General features: G+C 43.2%; 1 protein-coding gene across 4 annotated transcripts in view; it reads left to right on the top strand.

Annotated features, from left to right (window-relative positions):
• igf2bp2a (insulin-like growth factor 2 mRNA binding protein 2a) overlaps window positions 1-20,309 on the top strand; it is a 47,692-nt gene that overhangs the window by 15,182 nt on the left and 12,201 nt on the right. For 3 of the 4 annotated variants that reach the window (XM_035175384.2, XM_035175387.2, XM_035175386.2), the window contains 5 exons: window positions 11,816-11,864; window positions 13,409-13,460; window positions 15,623-15,686; window positions 16,874-17,164; window positions 17,713-17,847. In XM_035175384.2, coding sequence (XP_035031275.1) covers window positions 11,816-11,864; window positions 13,409-13,460; window positions 15,623-15,686; window positions 16,874-17,164; window positions 17,713-17,847 — 591 coding nt within the window. Of the gene's footprint in view, window positions 1-1,254; window positions 1,925-11,815; window positions 11,865-13,408; window positions 13,461-15,622; window positions 15,687-16,873; window positions 17,165-17,712; window positions 17,848-20,309 lie in introns of those variants that run through there. The other variant, XM_035175385.2, reaches the window with a different exon arrangement.

Genomic DNA, 20,309 nt, shown 5'->3' with positions numbered 1-20,309 from the left:
TAAAGAAAACGCAGCTGAGTTGTTTTTGCCGTCCACATTTTAAAGTGCACGTGCACTCTGTGCTCGTCCTCCGCAGGCAGTGAATAAAAGTCTGTCTCTCTTCTGCTCAGAGCTGCCTGATGATGTCATTTTAACCTTAAACCCGTTTGTGCTGTCCCCCCTGTCCCGCACAAGTGTGTCCTATATAGATAATCCCACCTCCCTCTTTATCTCTCGATGGCTTATCAGGGTCACTGCACTTTATTCACTTTACTAGACTTCACCCACTTGTACACAGTCAAAGTGGGTTAATGTGAAATTCATTTAATGTTTTTTATTCTGTTCTTATCAATCACTTTGTTCTTTCTTTACTTGTGTTGTTATTCTTTCGGGTGTTCTGATGATTTGTGATATTAAATCTGTTTATGTAAAGTAACTCACCCAAAGTGCAATCAAAATGTATTAGTTTTTGATAAAAAGATAATTGATCATTAGTTATTGTTTAAATTTTTTCCCACAATAATTATTATTGAACATCAGGACATTATTTCAAACGTGCTGACACGTTTAAATAATTATTTCAGGGGTGCTACTCACAATTATTTTGTATTATTAGTTCATCTGCTGATTCATTAATAATTTTTATATGAGCTATAAAATGTTAGAAACACTGAAAAAAGTGTTTTTATTTTGTTAGACCAGCAGCAAAAGTCTGAAATATTCAATATACAAAATCTTCAACATTGAAGACTGAGAACCAGCAAAATCTTTGATTTAAGAAATTATTAATAGTAAAATGGTTGACTATTAATTTTCAGCTGATTTGTTTTTATCTCTCTCTAAATATAAATAATAAAACAACCATCGTAATTATACAATTACTTTTATTTCTACTTGCTCCTTTAAATTACAACTTAAATAAGCGTTTGCTCCCATAAAATTACAATTATTACATCAAAAGTCTTGTATTGTTTTTTTATCATAAAGGCAGCAATAAAAATAAATAAATAAATGCAAACAAGACAATGAGGCTGAGACACCTGATGCTGGCTACAGAAGTACAGATGTGTGAGCAGGTAGGATTTCCCCAAAAGATTTAAAATATATTCAAAACAATACATTTAAAAGGAAACACATTGAGAGAGTCGACTGCTTTTAAAACAGACTTGATCTCACCAGCAGCCATTTTAAGAGGCTCCGTAATTAAAGGCAAACACGCAGCTTTAATTAAACTTATTCTAAACCACATGCATGTGTCAGGCAGTCTCCCGGCCCGACCATGTTCTCCACTCTGCGTTTCAGAAACCTAGTGTGTGTGTGTTTCTGCGTTTCCTGTGGCTTTGTTTTTCAGGGTGAGGAAGTCTCAGTGAAAAAGCAGCTGTGACTGACAGGAGTGTTTTTCAAATATTTTGCTTATTGACCAGCACCACCGGTGTGTTTGTCTCTCTCATAGGATGAATCTCTGACTCACCTCCTCTGTGTTTTCCCTCTCTGCTAACTTCCCTGCAGACAGTGGGAGGGGAGCGAGGAGAGTGTGTGTGTGTGTGTAGGTGTGTGTGTGTGTGTGTGTGTGTGTGTGTGTGTGTGTGTGTGTGTGTGTGAGAACCAGTAAAGCTCTCTCTCCAGAGGGAGCTGGTGGGAGCCGTTAGACGGGGCCGATGAGCGACAGACAGTAGAGGGGCTGGAGACAGACAGGCAAACAGTCTTGCGTAATGTTGAGTGATGTGCGTGCAGTATTGATCCAGGTTAACCCTGCAGGGACCTGCACCTATATGGCAGGCGTGCTCAGCCTTGCAGCTACAGTATAGTTGGCAGATTAAAGGATGAGACCCAAAGAACAAGCTGCACGACTCAACATAAAGCAGCCATGAGGAGCAGCTAGCAGCGGACCCACACTGCACCACCAGCACCACCAGCACCCCCACCAGCACCGCAGTATGAACTGGTACCCACCCGTCAGTAGCTATTAGCACTGAGGTGTGTGTGAGCGAGAAAGACACAGAAAATAGTTCAGGGTGTGTTTCTGAGGAGGAGAGTCTGCTGTACATTAGCCTCTGTGTGTGTGTGTGTGTGTGTGTGTGTGTGTGTGTGTGTGTGTGTGTGTGTGTGTGTGTGTGTGTGTGTGTGTGTGTGTGTGTGTGTGTGTGTGTGTGTGTGTGTGTGTGTGTGTGTGTGTGTGTGTGTGTGTGATTGCGTGTCAGTTGTGTCCCTGTAGGCTCGCTGTGTGCCTGTCAGTGACAGTGCTGACTGCGTGCTTTGTGACGGGGTCTCAGAGGAGTCCTCAGTTAGTGAAGGAGCAGCGTGGGTTTGATACGTGCAGGACAAGACAGAGCAACAATAGCACACGACTCTGCAAGTCCTCTTCACTCAGCCTTCTATTATTTTTACTATCATTGTGCGTTTTTTATTAGGTTTTTTTGTGTGATTGTGTCTCAGTTTTATTTTCTGGCTCGGTGTGTTAAAAGGATTGAATGTTTGCCTGAGTTTGCAGGATTTTCAGAAACTATTTTATAAAGGTACAGCCTGAAAAAAGAAACCTGTGCACCATCTTAAAGAAATACAACTTGTTAACCTTTTAGTTGAACAAACCTTAATCATTTTGTGTGCTAACAACTGAAGCATTTTTTTAGGTTGGTTCAACAGTTTTCTTTTTTTTTTTCAGTGCAGGATTAAACATAATGTAACATGCACATCACAGTAATTAGGGTATACAAGGTTAATTATACTGTTTTATTGTAGCTGTAGCATTAATAATACTGTTTGAGGCTGTTGGCAGGTCCTCTTGGTGTATCTATATCTATGTCTATAGCTATATATTTATGGAGGCTATTGCCCCCCTACCCTACACTCAAAAAAATATTTTTCTTATTGTTACTTCACTATCACATCTGCAGAATGACGTGTGTGCATTCTGACACCTTTCACATTCATCTGTTGGAGAAAGTGCGTTTCTCTGTGCTCACCTTAGTTCTCAGCTTAACACGTGCGAGTGTGAGCATCATTTGTGACGTAACACTTAGTTTAGGAGCCATAATCGATCCAGTTTGCAATTTTGCACATGTGGTGAAGAAATGTGAAAAGCCCATTGCAGATACACAAAGAAGTGGCTTTTGTGTAAATCTTGTGTCCGACAGCTGAAGAGTTTGAAACGAACATCAGTTTATTTAAAGATTCTGGATTTTGCAGGATTAGATTTAATTTGATTTGATTTTAAAGTAAAAAGTAAACACATTTAAATAATTATTATCAAATTATTAAGTAGTGTAGATAATGGATGGACGGACAAATATCTGCATCTGCATCTGCATGAACAGTCATGCTTCGTTGTTGTGTTGGCAGTTTCACATTATCACACTTTCTCCTCGCTGTACAGTTCCCACTTTTTGTTCCCATCTATGAAAACAGAGTCCTCCTGTAACATGTATTTAGATGGATGCATGTTGTACTGCATATAAATGTCCGGATTCTATTTGAAATACATGTGATTGCATGTTGCACCGAGGGGCTCAGTCACTGTGTTATCGCTCTGTTAGGAATGCATTATGTCCCAGTGATGGCAAATTGGAACATTTTAAAATACTCATTTCACTGGCTTAATGGGCATAACGGGAGAAAATTTGTTTTGTGTAAGCCCGGCACCCCGTGGCATTTTAGCGCTGACTGAAAATTAATTTGTGATGATTTCACCTGAGAATTGAAAATGATTTTACACCTACACCACTATGCAAGTGTCTTTGGTCATTCCAAGAACGCTGTATGTGCGTTACCTGATTTTTGTGTGTGTGTGTGTAATTGTTTTATTCTTATTTCTTGGTGTGCACGTCTGAGTTGATGGTAAAAATCCTAACACCCTCTGTAAACGCTCATGTGGCAGAGGCCTGTGTGAATCAGTGTTAACATCACGCTGCGGTATCATCTCTCACGCTGCGTAAATCTCAAACATAAATGACTTGCTTGGCCTGAGTCATTGAAATTGAATCATTTGTAATTAACCCCATTATGTGACACTGAATCTTTCCCTGATACGAGACATTAATCTGCTTTAAACGTCCCTGTGCAGCCATAGACCTCCTCAGTGAACTCTGTGCTAAATGTAACGGCTGAAGAAACAACGTGCAGCGTCTCCTTATTTACATCTTTCTATGATGCAGCTGAGTGAGCGCTGACAGCGAGGAGCAGACGCACGTCAGCAGGAAGGCTGTGGCTTCCATTAGATCTCGTGCGTCTCTACCTGCCCGGCCTGCCTCTCGGCCCGTGTCTCCCTGCCTCAGTGCCGCAGCCAAAACAGCCGCGTGAAGGGAAACCGGCAGGCAGGTGAGCCCGCTGAATTCTGATGAGCTCTCACCCGCCGAGGGCTGGGAGGGAAAAGCTGAAGCAAGCACCTGAGCCCTGCACACTGAGATGAGGTGGTTAGCAGCAGCGTGGAGTGTGGAGAGGCAGCTCGGTTCAATCTGCAGCATCAGTGTGAGAATACATGGGGTTAGGGAGCAGATGCACGGACGGTTTTCTCACACAGGAGATAGATTTTTGATGAATTTGACGCCTGAACAAATAAAAATAATTTCATGAAATTCATAGTGAGGCAAACTGTCTCTGGTAACTAGTATTACTTCCATGAAAATCTTTTTATTTTATTTTGCTGAACAAAAGATTGAATCTGTTTTGTTTCAGATCTGCTTTGGGTGATAATTATTTTAAAGCTTAGTAAAGAAGGGGGAAGTTTTCCAAATCTGAAGGTTCCCCCTCAAAGCAACAATTATGATTTTGTGTGTAAAACCTTTTCCACAACGTATTCTGTAAAAAAAAATCCAGATCTGCACCAAAATCTCTTTCCTGACATCCGTCCATCAATGTTTGTGGGAAATTCTTCAGTAGTTTTTGCAGACAAACAAAAAATGCAGACGACAACATCGCCACTTTTTCCGGATGTAAACACCACAATCTATTACACAATCATGAATACGTTGTGACATTTTTTTGCTTTTGTGGTCTCATGCATTTTGCCATTGCTCATACACCACAGCCACATTTAATGGAAAAACATTATTCGAAGTCTATGCTACAGGCTGCTGCAGTATATACGTGTATATATACATATATGTAACGCATCAGCCTTTGAAAGCAGAAACCACATTAGATATATTTGTCCTTCTGCAGAACAAACAGCGACAAATCCTTCGAGGCTGAAGGACAATAATAATGCACGGACACTTCTGTCATACAAATCCTGTTATTTCTGCTCCACAACAGTTGGATGGGCCTTTTCGAGAAGTGCTTAGGAGCGCCACACAGAGATGGCCTGAGCTCCGTGCTAATCCAGCTGCAGCAGAGAGTGTGGGACGCAGTGGGAGTGGGCCAGAGTTGGAAAAGCGGAGCAGGGAGAGACGTCTTCCACACAGCGAAGGCTTTACTCAATATTGTTGACTTGTTGCTTCCTCGCTGAGATTCCAGAGCATTTAGGCGCTTAAGAGCTTAAGGGTCAAAGCTAGAAATTGGGTTAATTCAGATTAGACGAGTCTGCGGTTGGCGTGGAAGGACCACCAGACGATTTGACCGACCCACCCGAACTGACCCATATAATAACGCACTGTTCCACTTCAAGACTGGAGAGGTTTGTCTTTGTCCGCCCTGGCCGGGATGAAGACGTAAAAGCGGCGTGGACTTTACAGTTCATGATGACTCAGGAACAATAGGACGTCACATGTAGCAGCAAATGTAGATGATCACATTATCCTGCAGTCAGCACTGACGCATCACACTGCCACTCATGAAAGAGGCAGTGTTGCCGTCAGTTTATATCACTGGACTTGTAATATGATCGTGTAATAGGTGCATAATCACGCGGCCAAGGCGGAGTGATTTATGATCGCCGAGGTTTTCATTTCCTATTTTATCTGCCCGGTATGGACGGGACGAAGGCCAGATCATCTTTCATTTCAGAAGTCATCAATTATCTGCTGTGAGATGAAGTCCTCCCTGGGACCGTCGCTGGACTAATATGGACTTCCTGTGTGTGTTGTGTCATTAAGCGCGGCCGTCAGAGGGAACAAAGCGCTTCGTCAGGCAGATGGAGAGACACAGGCAGCAGGGAAATAAAGATTCATAATTGTAGGGTTTTGTGCTGAGAAGTAGTCCATTGCAGTGTTGATGGCTACATAGACTCAGACGAGAGGGTAACGTGTGAAGTGTGGTTTCTATCGAGGTGACTGTGGTTCTGATCAGACCTGGTTTTAACATCCGCTCTGAGGGATTCCCACCAAATTTATCAGTTTACACCAGGCTGGTTTCAATGTGTTTCTATCGATCACTTGTGATTGGATCTCAGGTGCCTGCTAAATATGCCAATTGGCACTAGAGATGATCCGATACCATTTTTCCCTTCCCGATACAGATTCCGATACCTGGACTTTGCATAAACACTGATACAGAGTACAGATCTAATACCTGTACATTAAAAAAAAACTCCTACATCATATTTTAACAGCTGTATGCTACTGTATGGAAGTGGTGACTGCTGTCATTGGTGTTTGGACTGGCTTCTTAATAAATACACACATCGAATAAATGCAATAGACTTCTTTTAATATCTAGTTTGACATTTGACAATGTCACAACTGATAAACAACACAAATGAATACATCTAGGAATGCACAATAATTACTTCCTGTAAATAGCTGCTAAAGTGCATCCCCCCCCCCTTTTTTCTTACTTGTGGGACTTTGCAGCGTGAAATATTTCCAAATTTTTGACATCTTAGGTAGCACCGCACCACTGGAAATCACTACTTCTTCTCCACTCTAAAAATGGTACTTGCCAGTTGCAGAACAGCGTAACTTCAGTTTTGTAGCATCAAAGAAGAAAATAGCAATTTTATCTGGGTTTACTTTAAACCCAGATATCCGATTGGTGGATTCCTGTACCAATCCCTGGCCCAGCATTTTCGGGCATTATCGGAGGCATTACTGATGCTGCCAGCAGTATTGGAACATTTCTGTTTCTGGTTTCATTTCTGTTCACAAAGACCAAACGATGTTGTTTTTAGCCTGTTTGACTGTGTAGATGTGTCTGTTGTCCGTTTGTTTCTGTGTGTGTGTGTGTGTGTGTGAGAGAGAGAGAGAGAGGAGGCAGGACGAGCCGAGCGAATCGATGCGCCGCATGCAGCTCCACTCTGAAATAAGATTTTACTCATTTGAAAAAAAAAGTTGAACATCAATATGTGTGGACTAGTGTTGATGTTGCGTTGGAGGCCACAGATAAATCAATGATTGGGAAACACTGAGAAGTGAAAAAATGCTTTTGAGTCATTGTGAAACTGCAGCGGGTCAGAGGGCGTCAGCTGAGTCCGTCAATGGAGGCATTTATATTCACACAGCTGAGAGATGTGCTCACGTGTCTCCAGAACACCTCTGAGTGATGGGATCTCAAATGTGTCCTCAGTCAGTGCAGTCAGAGTTGTCCACCTGTGGTCAGATCTGTTAGAATCAGGTCTGAGCTTGGCCGGTGTGTGTGTGTGTGTACAGAAGCATTTGCTGGAGTTTTGTGTGGCAGCGGGGCTCGGGCAGACCCGGTGGTCCGAAAGGCACTTATTTGGGCAGACTCTTTATTCGACCAGAGAGAACCTCTTTACTGGGCACAGCTCACAGCCGTGTGAGCCGTCGCTGACAGCCCGGGCATCCGCACAGAGCAGGGTGAAGAAGGTAAACAAGAGGCCTCATTAGACAGAATCTCTGAACGAAGGAGGAAGCGTTTAATCATTTACTCCTGTTTAAAAAAAGAAAAAGAAAAAGATCCTGACCTCAGTGAAGATGCCTGAACAAAGACACTGTCTTCTTTGTGTTATAGTGTTGTACTTTGATTTTTGTGGCGGCGCTTGATGAACAAAGTACACAGACTTTTATGACTAATAGAATAACAATAATACCAGTGAGTGATTAGTGTACAAGATTTGTGGTTGGAACACAGAAAGAAAAACACTTGAAAGAAATGCCTTATGTTGCCTTTACAGTCAACTAACGACAAAATGCTCTTGGCAGATATTTCGCCTCGATAAGCCACAGACACAAAGCTGTTAAAATAACGACCACAAGAAGAAACAATGATAAAAAGTACAAAACTCAGAAAACAACAGGTTTTCCCCTCTGGTGAGGGGTGAATACCCTCTTTCTCACCCCGCTGCCCTCTCAGAGGTTGAAATTCCTTCAACTGCTCCACATGCACACGCGCGTTATTAGTATGCGCGTGTGCACAGACACGCTCTATTACCCCGTGCAGGTGGGTGCAGTAAATATTAGCTTTTCAAATGAACATGGCCACCCTCAGATATTTTAAAATTCAAAATTGAGAGGCTTTGCTTTTTTCCCCTCCCCTGGCAGGCGGCTCCAGACCAGCAGCAGACGGCTCGGTTACATTCAACAAACATTAAGTAACCATCGACTTCAGTCTGTATCTTCTACTGTGGCTCGTTTTGGACTTGAGGAAAAGGAGAAGCAGGCGAAGGGCTTTGAGTTCACCTTGACTGCAAACAAACAGTTGCAGCAGATGCATATTAAACCTCCGGGTTACTCCCTGGGTTATGAAGCAGGATCTACAGTATGTCTGCGGCTCGAACCTGAGCACTCTAGACAGACAGAAGCATGTTGCAGGATGGCCTCTCCCTGTCCTGCAGACAGATGGACAGAGCGGGGATCTTATGGTCGGCTTGTGGCCACAGCGCACGCTCAAAATGAGACCTTGAAACTGTCGGGTGGCGGTGTCACTTTTTCCGAGAGATGTCCGCTGTAGGAAGCTTCCCTCTGCATATTTCAGAATGACAGACAGGCGAGCGACCTTTGCATCGTGTGCGAGCCTCAGAGAGGGAAACAAAGAAAATAGAAGTGGACGTCTAGTTTGAATAGGAAGGGGTGCACATTGTTAACATGAAAAATTGCTTGGCTTATTATGAATTTATAGTGAGCAAAGAACATGCATTGGCTTTGTGAACTTAGCAAAGTGTTTGCTGCAATTAACTTTATAAAGTTTGAAGAAATAATTCACGGCTGGGAGGATAACCTTTGAATCTATGCAGTTGGAAGATGGGGAAAAAAAAAAAATCTAAATTAGTGCAACATGACTGGAAAAGGGACTCCCAGAATGCACTGGGCTCCCATGCTTGACTTGAGCTTCAAGAATCTTTGCAAAGCCGCAGAGTCGGAGTCCTTACACTGCTCGTATGAGTAGGAAGAAGTTAGTAGTGAAATTCCTGCTCTGCAGTCAGTACACATTTAAAATATGTTGGTTAGTATTTGAAACTCAAAATAGTTAGTTTTTCTTATTGCAGAAAATAAAACATAACAAGTTGTGCAACTGTAAGTGATTGTCTTGAGCTGCCTTGAGATTTTGAGTCTAGATTGAATCATTTTTCATTTTTGCAGTGCATGCATGCTGTCGTACTGAGGCGACGTCCTCCAGGAGTTTGCCTCACCTGCTTATTACCATTTAACAGCAACAGTACAGTGTCATGTGCTCCAAAGTTACATCAAGGTTACAGTTGGCAAATCAGTCCACAGCAACACAATAGAGACCTGGGCCTTCAGAATTCACAGGGCTGTTTGAGCGCACGTGGCTGAATGAAAGGAGCTTTTTACTTTCCATCTTGGGCAGCCCACAGATGCCAGCGTCTGGGGCTGTTCTGAGGTTTTAAATTGGCCCAAAATGCTTTTCAGCCATTGGCCGCTTTTGGGTTACAGAAGGTTGTTTGCTACATGAGTGATATGTTTTAGTGACACAGACACTTTTTTTTTTTATCGGTTTACCCTTGTTTTTATACTTGTCACCAAGAGATGTCTTTCATCGAAAACCACCATCAGTGGCAGAACGCTCGCAGGCCACCGTGTGGTCAGAGGGACAGTATTTGATTTTTAGTTTTTCTGGGACTTTTGTGTCTCTTGTTTCTTTCTGTAAGATGTCAGAGGATCAACCAGACCTCATTCATTTTTCGTTGATTTAAACTGAGTCACAGATACAGATTTAAAGAGGCAAAGTTGATTGATTGTGTCATTTTGCTGTTTTGTGATAGATTGTATCACTGCTTGAATAGATAGATGGATGAATGAGGAGAAGGGAGGAGAGGAGTCCAAACACTCCTCTGTATTCATACAATACTGTTTAAAGAAAAGATGGATAGATGAATAAGGAGAAGATAGCACAAGAGAGGAGTTGAAACACTCCTCAATATTTTAACAATACTGCTTGAAGAACAGATGGTAGATGAATGAGGAGAGAGGAGGAGTTCAAGCACTGGATGGATGAATGGATAGATGAATGAGGAGAAGAGGAGAGGAGAGGAGAGGAGTTAAAACCCCCCTCAATATTTCAACAATACTGCTTGAAGAAAAGATGGATGGATGAATGAGGAGAGGAAGAGGAGAGGCAAAATCAGAGTCATTCATTCATGTCCAGCTGCCGTCTCGCTCCTCTCGCTCCTCTCGCTCCTCTCGTCCTCTCCTCGCTGCTGACAGGAAAATTCTGACCTTCACTCTTTTTCTCTCCGAAAGATGCAAAACCTCCATGAAGAAATGTGTGTTAGTGTGTGAGCGCATACGTCGAGAAAATAACTTTCTGCGGAGAAATATCGTTTTTTTTTTTACTTCATCGATAGACCAGCATCCCTCAGTCTTGTTGTCTGCTAATCGAGCGCTTTAATGCTTCTGAAATAGTTTTTTTTTTCGGAGGGGGTACGTGGGCTTTCTCTCCACCCAGCCTCACTGCTCTTTAAATCAGCAGCGCTCTCGTTGCCTGAGCTGGACTCTCGCACGTTACAGTTGTTAACAGCTTGTGGTCGCCAGGCGGTTTGTGTGGCTTTGCTGTTTGAGCCCGACGCTCTCAGTGAGAGGCAGAGAGAGGCATGTGTGAAAGCTCCGGATCCCAAAGGACTCGGAGGGACACGATCCCGACTGTCTCTGTGTGTCTGTCTGAAAAACTCAACGTTATTTATGATCTTGACAAGTCAGGTTTTGAACATCTTTGTTGCAAAAGAAAAAAAGGACACAAATCTGAATTGGAAACGCCGATCAATTGTCAAGAAATATATGAATACATTTTAAAGAAATCAATTAAAAAAAAACTTGTGTGTTGTTTGTATTTTTGGTCTTTTCCTTCTTTTGTTCTCTTATCTTAAAATCCACTTATCCAAAAAAACTAAAACACACCTTGTGATGAACAGACTGCTTGTAGGAGGTCCGTCTCTGCGGTCAGTGGTTTGTCTTCAGTTCTCTCAACTTATACGTCAGTCATTTCTTATTAACAATCTGAGTTTGCGGGTCGGTCGTGTCACTTTTATCACGTTTCACACTGAGAGTAATAGTGGGAGTAAGAATAGGACTCGTGGGAGGGAGTTACTGAGAGTCATGCTGAGAGACTGTAGCTGCTGTGTAATAAACGTCCTCAGCTACACACCGAGATATACGATCTGTTTCTGCACGTCTGCAGTGAATGGTGGATGTAGAGAGTAAGATTACACCGACTTACATTAACTTAGAATACAGCCGTCTGTGTATGTGTGTACTCGTTTTTGTTGCCTCTTCAGGAACTTTTCCAGGATAAGCACTGGTCTTGTCAGGACCAATAGACCTCATGGGGACAAAATCTGGTCCTAATGAGGCAAAAAACGTTATTTCTGAGCTCCTGGTTAAGGTTGGGGATAAGGTCTTGGTTAGACAGCCTTTACAAGAAATGGAAGTTACTGCAATGTCCTAACAAAGATGGCTGCTCAATCGTGTTTGTGTGTGTGTGTGTGTGGTTGTGACTTTGTGGTTCAGGTCTGTTAAATCCACTCCGTCTGTGTGTTTTGTCTCTGCAGGAGTCGGAAGATCCAGATCCGGAACATTCCCCCTCATCTACAGTGGGAGGTCAGTTGTTTGTCTCGGCGTGTGTGTGTGTGTGTGTGTGACAGTGATGCCCAGTTGAACAGCACCAGGTAGCACAGAAACCAGTTTCCTGACAATGACTCACCGGCCTTTATTCCTCTCTGGACTGATGTGTGTGTGTTTGCATGTGTTTATGTCTGTATCTACATGTTTGTAAGTGTGTATCAACACAACTTTGCCTGGGTTCAAGCTGTTTTTCTGCCTGACTCTCATTTCTGTCTGAGCCACTGATGTTCCTGTAAGTTATCTTCATGCTACACTTCTTTCACAAAGCTTCAGAAACCAGAAATATCCACCACAGGACAAATCAGTCTTTGTTTCACATGATGCAAAGTTGGCTAATGATTTTCTTTTTGATGCAGCCTGCAAACCTGAGGCTCAAACCAAAAACAGAAAACGTCATCATGCTGACACGTCTGTTTTAATCTCTATGGTTTTAATCCCCTGATCTCACTGACAATCCTTTATATTTGTCATCTTCTAGGAACCATTGTTTTATAAAAGAAATCCTGCAGCTGATTAATGTAACTTTCTACATTTATTCAAGTACAGCTATTAAGAGCATGAACTTTTCTTTAATATTTCCATTGGTCTCCTATGTTCACTTGTTATAGTGTAATTTTTATTTCACATTTATTTGATGACCATTACTTTTCATTTACAGTATCTAAAATAAACTTAATACACCCTCTTTATATATCAGTGTAAGTAGTTTAACAGAATCACAAAACTGGTCAACATGGAATTCATCTGTGTAAAATGAAACCTAAACCTTTTGTACGAAGTGAACAGTTAGTTCTATATGAAAATCAATGTTTTGTGTTTCTTAGCCGATTAACATGACTGTCATAAACAACCATTTAGAACCATAAAAACACATTCATAATTTTAATAATTGTAGTCTTGTATATTGTCCCTGTGTTTACATATCTGTCAATCATTGTGGGAATCGGCGTAGTTAGGTTCCAACTTTGCCCCTTGACCTCTAAATTAAAGGTATTTTGTAAGAGATATTGTGAAACTCACTAGTCTTTTTGACTCCTACCTTGTTTTAGTTAATAAAAACTTAACATATAGTGTTAATTGGTTGTTAGGAAACATAAAGAAATCCCCTGTGTAATGAGAAGTTATGCAGTATCACAAACCTGTAAAACAAACTTTTTGGGGAGGCAAAGCAATTTACAGTTTCCACTCCACAGTTTTAATGCCCATATTAAAAATGAGCACAAAAACATGGAGGATGGAAACACACTGACATCTTCAGCTTATGGGAACAGAAAGCACCAAAAGGCACCAAAGCAAAATTATACCACTTTATAAAAATCTCTCAGCATATAAAGTAAACTGCACAATATACTGTTATGTTCCAGAGCCGGATCTCTGATAATTTGCTGTAAAGGTTAATGGGATTTTGAATGAGGTTCTGCAGCTCTAATTTGTCTGTGTGTTTGTGTGTGCGTCAGTGTGCTTTTGTGTTTTTGCATCAGTGGTTGTCGTACTAACTCACGCTGTGGTCTCACCCTCAGGTTTTGGACGGCCTTCTTGCTCAGTATGGTACTGTAGAGAACGTGGAACAAGGTACAGAACCCTGTTTACTGCTCATCTCATCATCATCAGGCACACACACACACACACACACACACACACACACACACACACACACACACACACACACACACACACACACACACACACACACACACACACACACACACACACACACACACACACACACACACACACACACACACACACAGACCTCCCAGTGAGTCAAGTCTCCCTGTGTGATTTGACTTCCTCATTACCATCAACCCACACACCCATTATCTAAACATAACCCATCTCTGCATATAAATCTGCCTTTATCATCTTGTGTGTGTGTGTGTGAGCGCATGTGTGTCTTATAAGTTCGACCTGGGGAGACAACAGTTTGAATTACATGCAGCCTCTATAATAAGCACTGTGTAATGCCACAACTCCCCTTGGCCTCAGCGTATGGATTGAAGTGGGCACACATGGCAGTCGTCCATTAGGAATGTATCCTTGTGTGTGGGCATGTGGGTGTGTGTCTGTGCCTGTATGTGTTTGTGTCTGTGTCTGTTTTGGGGAGGTGCATCGTGGTAATTTGGTGAGGACACGGTAGGCGCCTGTGGTAAAGCTTCTGCTCTGTCTGAAGGAGCGCATGTGTGTGTTTATGGGTATGCCTGTGCCTGTGCGTGTGTGTGTGTGTGCGTTTCTGCGTGTGCGTGTATGTGTGTGTATGTACATAGTAGTCAGCACTAGAGCTATGCCTAGGAACTTTTCACTGTTTACACACACATGGATGAGTAGTAGACACACATGGGGAGAACACACACACACACACACACACACACACACACACACACACACACACACACACACACACACACACACACACACACACACACACACACACACACACACAGACAGTCTCTCTATGCGTAGAACCAGCCAAGACCAACTACCACCCACTGTCGTCATGACAGGTGCTAAAAGAGAACCCAGCAGAGAAATTACTCCACTCAGAGTTTCCCAGACGCTGCTGTAAAACAGCCTGCTTCATACCATCCTAGAGATCAGCGCAGCACATCCTCCTCCTCTTCCTCCTCCTTTATCCCTCCGCTATCCAGGCGTCAGAGTCACACAGTTGCGCCACACGATCAAAACTTGCAGTGAGCCACCTCGCTTGTGGCTCTCTCCCCGTCTGAGTCGTTTCAGCCTCCCGCCCCGTCACTTTTCCCCTGCCTGTGCTCTGGGTGAGGATTTTTTTTGGAGGAGTCCCTTGTTCCTGTGTGGCACGGAGAAGAAGGCTGCCGGTGGCTGGGCAGGGCAAGGCGAGGTGGGGCGGGGCAGAGCTGGCTGTGAGCGCCACAGAGCCGGGCGTGGTGCCAGGCTCTGCCCACTCCGCCTCCCTCTAAGCCAGCTGGGCGCTCTCTCTGGCTTTAACCCTTCCAAACCTGCTGGTGCATGGCTGACAGCGGCTTTGAAAGTTTTTGTTTTCACTGACAAGTGGAGAGTGAGAGTGACACGCTCTGCTGACTATTTTAATTTGACAGGAAAAGCTTTTTTTTTTTATATTCTCACATGATATTGGCACTGCACGCCCCATCTCCTGGCTCATTTAGTTTGGTGATTGTCACTTTTCTGTTCATTGTGGGTAACTTGCCAAACCTCGCAGTGGAGCAATTCTCACAAGTGAGCAGCTAAAACTGGGAAATGTTAATAAAAGCTCTGCTCAAATTGCTGCCAATATATTTTTCTTCATATGTGCTTTACATTCATGCACATGCGGTCCCTGTGGAAATCAAACCTGTGACCGTGGCAGAGTCACTGCCGCTCTTTCCTCACTGACGAGCACAGCAGCACACACCCATCCTTCCTGAGCCGTGTCTGTGTTGTGAATTTCATTTCACTCTATCGCAGATTACCAGCTCTGTTTAGGGCTGTCATGAGAAACTTAAATGGGTTATTGTGCGAGAGGCAGAGAGTCTATTGTGTGGAGCAGCTCCTGTGTGTAGCGGCCGCAGCGGGGTCTGGAGGGAAGCCAGCGTGGTGACGGCTGTAATGGATTCACACGGACAAGTGGCTCTCCGGGTCACCACGGGAACCTGGACGCGTGTCTGACTCACCTACGGCGACAACCAAAGACCTGTGCCTGTGTAAAATATGTCCCTAACTCAAGTTTTTCTCTCTCTCTCTCTCTCTCTCTTGTCTCACAGTGAACACTGACACAGAAACAGCGGTGGTGAATGTTACGTACGCAACCAAGGAGGAAGCTAAAGTGTAAGCAGCTCAATTAATGATAAATAATAATAAGCAACATCAACCTGTGTGTGTGCGTAATTAAACATGGTGACAGCCAAGGAGGGACGATGAAGGAAATAAGCAGCAGCAGCAACAACTGTTACGGTGCATTTGGAGAAAGTTTGCTAAATTTAAAAACTCACCCCTTTCTTTCCATTTTAACCCTACTGTCCACACTTTGCTGATGTTTTTTTTTCTCTCAATCAGATGCACATGTCTTTTAAAATGGTCCAAATTAGTTTTTAATTAGCTAAATTGAAAAGCGGGAAAAACTAAAGCCTGCTGGACACTAGGAGATTATCAATCCGATTCAGCCTTACCGACACTTGCGGGAGCGTTGCCAATGTGGATCTGATCTGAACAGATTATCTGGCTAAACAATCCCGTAGTGTCAAACATAATCTTAATGTCACAGATTGAATCGCAGCCGCTCCGATTTCGAATCGTAAACAACATTATCCAATGAGAGCGAGCCGACTGGGAAGCGCCACCAACCGGATGCTGCCTAATTGGGTTTAAAACGGAAACATGGTTGCATACAGTGTAAATTAGACTTTTGTGTCCTGTACCATTTAGACAGTTGCAAAGGAAAAACTTGTGGAATTGTGGAAACAAAAATAGAGCTTGTTCAATGTTTCCTGTTGTTTGTGCAAAACATTACACAAACAAGCGTAATCAGTTGACGACGCCGACTGTCTGCCTCCATGTTTGTTTTTAGGACGCGGAGGTCAACTTTGCGACATTCAATTCGCACTCCTGTATCTGGGACTGTGCCTTTATTCTGAAGTTAGTTTCTAGTTTCTGGGAGTTTCCAATTTTCTGGAATCACCTTTCATGGTTTGTTTGTTTTAACACCAAGCGTGAATTTGTTGAGATTGCCTTAAGCTGGTGTTAGGTGTGATGTTAGGGTTTGTAGGGTTGGTTAAGTTTAGCAAGTTTAGTGTGGACTCAGGCTTTAAAAAACACCTTCAAATCTATCCAGTGTTTATTTGCTTAAATGCATCAATTAGAAGTTAAGTGTTAATTTCTTAGGATTCACAAAACCAGTGCTCTGAAGAAAGGCATGAGGATGACTCACGAGCGCACAAACAGAGGTAAAAGCAAGTATATCAGAGCCTTAAGAAATCAGCTTTTCTTTACATCTCCCCTCCTCCTCTCTTCTCCAGAGCCATTGAGAAGTTGACGGGACAACAGTTCGACGACTGCTCCTTCAAAGTGTCGTACATTATGGACATGGATGCTGCTCCGCCTGTCCAGGTGGCCCGCACTCGGCGCGGGGGGCGATCGTCCCGGGACCAGGGCCCCTGCCAGCCCGGGCCCTCGGGGGGCTTTGGCGCCCCACGTCCCCGGCAACACGACTTCCCCCTGCGCATGCTCGTGCCTACTCAGTTTGTGGGAGCCATCATCGGCAAGGAGGGCCTGACCATCAAGAATGTCACCAAACAGACACAGTCCAAGTAAGATGGTCGACAGCTTCATTTTTTTTACAGTTTCATCGTCATTTTGCGTTTTCTGACTTAATGAAACATCCTGGTGCCATAAGCAGGCTTGCATTTGAAAACCAACTGTCTGAGCTATACTGAAAAAGTGGCCACAAATTATTCATAGATAGAGGATTGCATGTTTAATGTTGCATTAGATGCTTCTTGTGAAAACTGTTTCTTTTCTTTTTTTAATCCTAGTTTTGTTATTGTGATGTTCTTTTCTGTATCTTTTCTTTAATGCTTTTAATTTGCACTGCACTGGGTAATTTTCATTTTCAAATAATGGATTATCCTCTCTCTCTCTCTCTCTCTCTCTCTCTCTCTCTCTCTCTCTCTCTCTCTCTCTCTCTCTCTATCTATCTATCCCCTCTCTCTCTCTCTCTCTCTCTCTCTCTCTCTCTCTCTCTCTCTCTCTCTCTCTCTCTATCCCCCTCCCCTCCCCTCTCCCCTCCTCTCTCTCTCTCTCCTCTCTCTTTCTCTCCCTCCCTCTCTCTCTCCCCTCTCCCTCTCTCTCTCCTCAGGGTGGACATTCACCGGAAGGAAAATGCAGGTGCGGCAGAAAAGCCCATTACCATCCACTCGACACCCGAGGGCTGCTCCTCCGCCTGCCGCATGATCCTGGACATCATGCAGAAGGAGGCCAACGAGACCAAGACGTAAGAGTGCACGTCCAACGTTGACAAGCGTCCACTCAGATGTGCTTATATACAGAGCATACATACAGTATATACACTCCCACAGGGCAGATTAGCCATAATGTCTGCAGGGCCATAATCTTATCCTTTAACCTGCCTGCACACCTTTTAATCTCACTGTGCATTCTCTCGCTGGGACCCACTAACACAGTAAACACAGCGCACACAGGCCGACACGTGACCACAGATTAGCTTTTAGGAAACAAGGCCAACGCATCTAATTGGGCATGACACTTTTAACAAGACACTGCACCTTTTAAACTCTTCTGCTCGATCTGAGGATCAGCGCACACCTTCAATACATAAATACCACTGTGTGTGTGTGTGTGTGTTGTTTGTCCGGAGATTCAGAAGAAGACGATTACGTTTGAATATAAAAATGTTTCTGCAGCTTTTCATTTCAATCTGCACAAGAGGCTGCCTCCTAGTGAAAAAACATCACACTTGACTTTGACTTGCTGTCTGATCCAGCCTGGTGTTTTAGTGTGTGTATTGTACCCAGTGTGCACAATCTTAGACATATACATTCACAACTCTGATATTTGGGTTTAAATCAGAAATATTTCCCCTCTTGCTGCGATTGCTTCCTGTCAATATGTGGACATCCAGAGGAAGAGGGGGCTTAACACTTTTATGTCACATCTGTGTTTTCATCCTCTTTACTTTGCTCCGATGATATTCGAGGAATGTTGGGACATTTTGGGGAATATGACTGAACACTAGAAAAATAGGGGAAACTGTAAATGTCAAGGAAGCTTTAAATCAAACCATTCAGAGGAATTTCAACTAGACTGGAGTAAGTGAGCTCCGGTATTTTCTCTTAAATTAGAATTTAGAAAAACACATACAAAAGCAAAAGACATAAGCCGTTTGAGTTAGCCTTCACATAAAGAACAAAGAAGGAGATTCTCTGGTCAGAAGCGTTCGCAACAACACAGAAATCTCCGGAGCGTTCAGGCGAGAGGTGGCGCAGCAGGCAGAGGCAGGACGTGACTATTAATTCTGCTGTAGAGATCCCATGTTTTTTTACACTACATCAACACCTGCATCGGCTCTTATCTCCAAAAACTCCTTGTCGGCGTCTTCTACATGTATGGCACCACTTTTTCATCCTGGGATATTTGTATTCTTTTTGTTTACAAATGTCAAATGTCATCAACACGCCCACTCGCTCGCACTGATTCCTCCGGAGGATCTCCTGCGGTGTTTTTACTCGGGGGCTGGCAGGTGAAACTCCGTAGAAAGTCTGGATCCTCCCACTCAGACATTTGCGTTCACACATACAGCCCCTCCGCATAATGTCAGGAGAATATCCAGCGTTCAGTGAATGACTGAGAGCAGCTATAGAGAAGCATCACCAGGATGTTAAACAGCATCTTTGTCTTGTTCCATTTGCGTCTCAATACAACTGTTGTGAATTGCCTCAGTCGAAAGCGCGTGCCAAGTGCGTGCAGTGTAATCTAACAAGATATCAGTCAGCTGGTCTGATCCACCTCAGTCTGTCAAATCATTAATCCTACCCTCGAGAGTCACAGTAACTTCCACGCCTCCGAAGGAACCGAAGCGTTTACCAGGGCGCCACACCTGCAGAAGAGATCCCCTCGCCGCGGCCGCCCGCCCACACCCTGTAATTTCACGGAGCCCGAGGAGACGCGACACCAAGCGAAACCCGAGCCGCTTAACTTGACCTCTAAACTCACCACCACCACCAACACCATCATCATCTCCCCTTACTTGTCCCACAGCCCACCCCAAACCCATTCACCCTACAGCACAGATCTACACTTACACTTCATAGCATGCCCTGAGATACCCACCCACACACACACACACACAGACACACACACACACACACACACACACACACACACACACACACACACACACACACACACACACACACACACACACACACACACACACCCTCAATTTTCCTGCAAACCAGAAATATAGATAATACAGTAATTATATATCTGCTATTATAATAACCATCTCATCCCCTGTTGTTTGCGGGTTTTATTTATTTTAATCAGTTATTCTCTATTTTTTGTGTCTGCAAATTTCCTATAATTATATGAATTTTGAATAATATATAAGTTAGGAATGTTTCCTGGTTAAAAAAACCCAGATGTAATTCGGCACTTATTTAAGACAAACTCTTCAGACCTTTACTTGAGTAAGTTTAGTTTGTTGTAGTGTATTTAAATTCTTGATTTCCTGTAAAGTGTCTTTGAAAATTAAAAAAAATAAATAAACATTTCAATATTATTAATGAATGAATCAAGAGACGAAATGAAACATTTATTTTTGCGTCACGAACACAATAATACCAACATTCTTTATCTCCTTCATAGTCGCCTATGAATGACCTGAAAAATCTTGTTTCAATTTTCAAGGCCAAGTCAAAGCTCGAGACTAAACTA

Source organism: Hippoglossus stenolepis, chromosome 13 (assembly GCF_022539355.2).
Source record: "Hippoglossus stenolepis isolate QCI-W04-F060 chromosome 13, HSTE1.2, whole genome shotgun sequence".
NCBI classification, from domain to species: Eukaryota; Metazoa; Chordata; class Actinopteri; order Pleuronectiformes; family Pleuronectidae; genus Hippoglossus; species Hippoglossus stenolepis.
The sequence above is the reverse complement of the archived record's forward strand: the minus strand, read 5'-3'. Positions and strand labels throughout refer to the sequence as shown.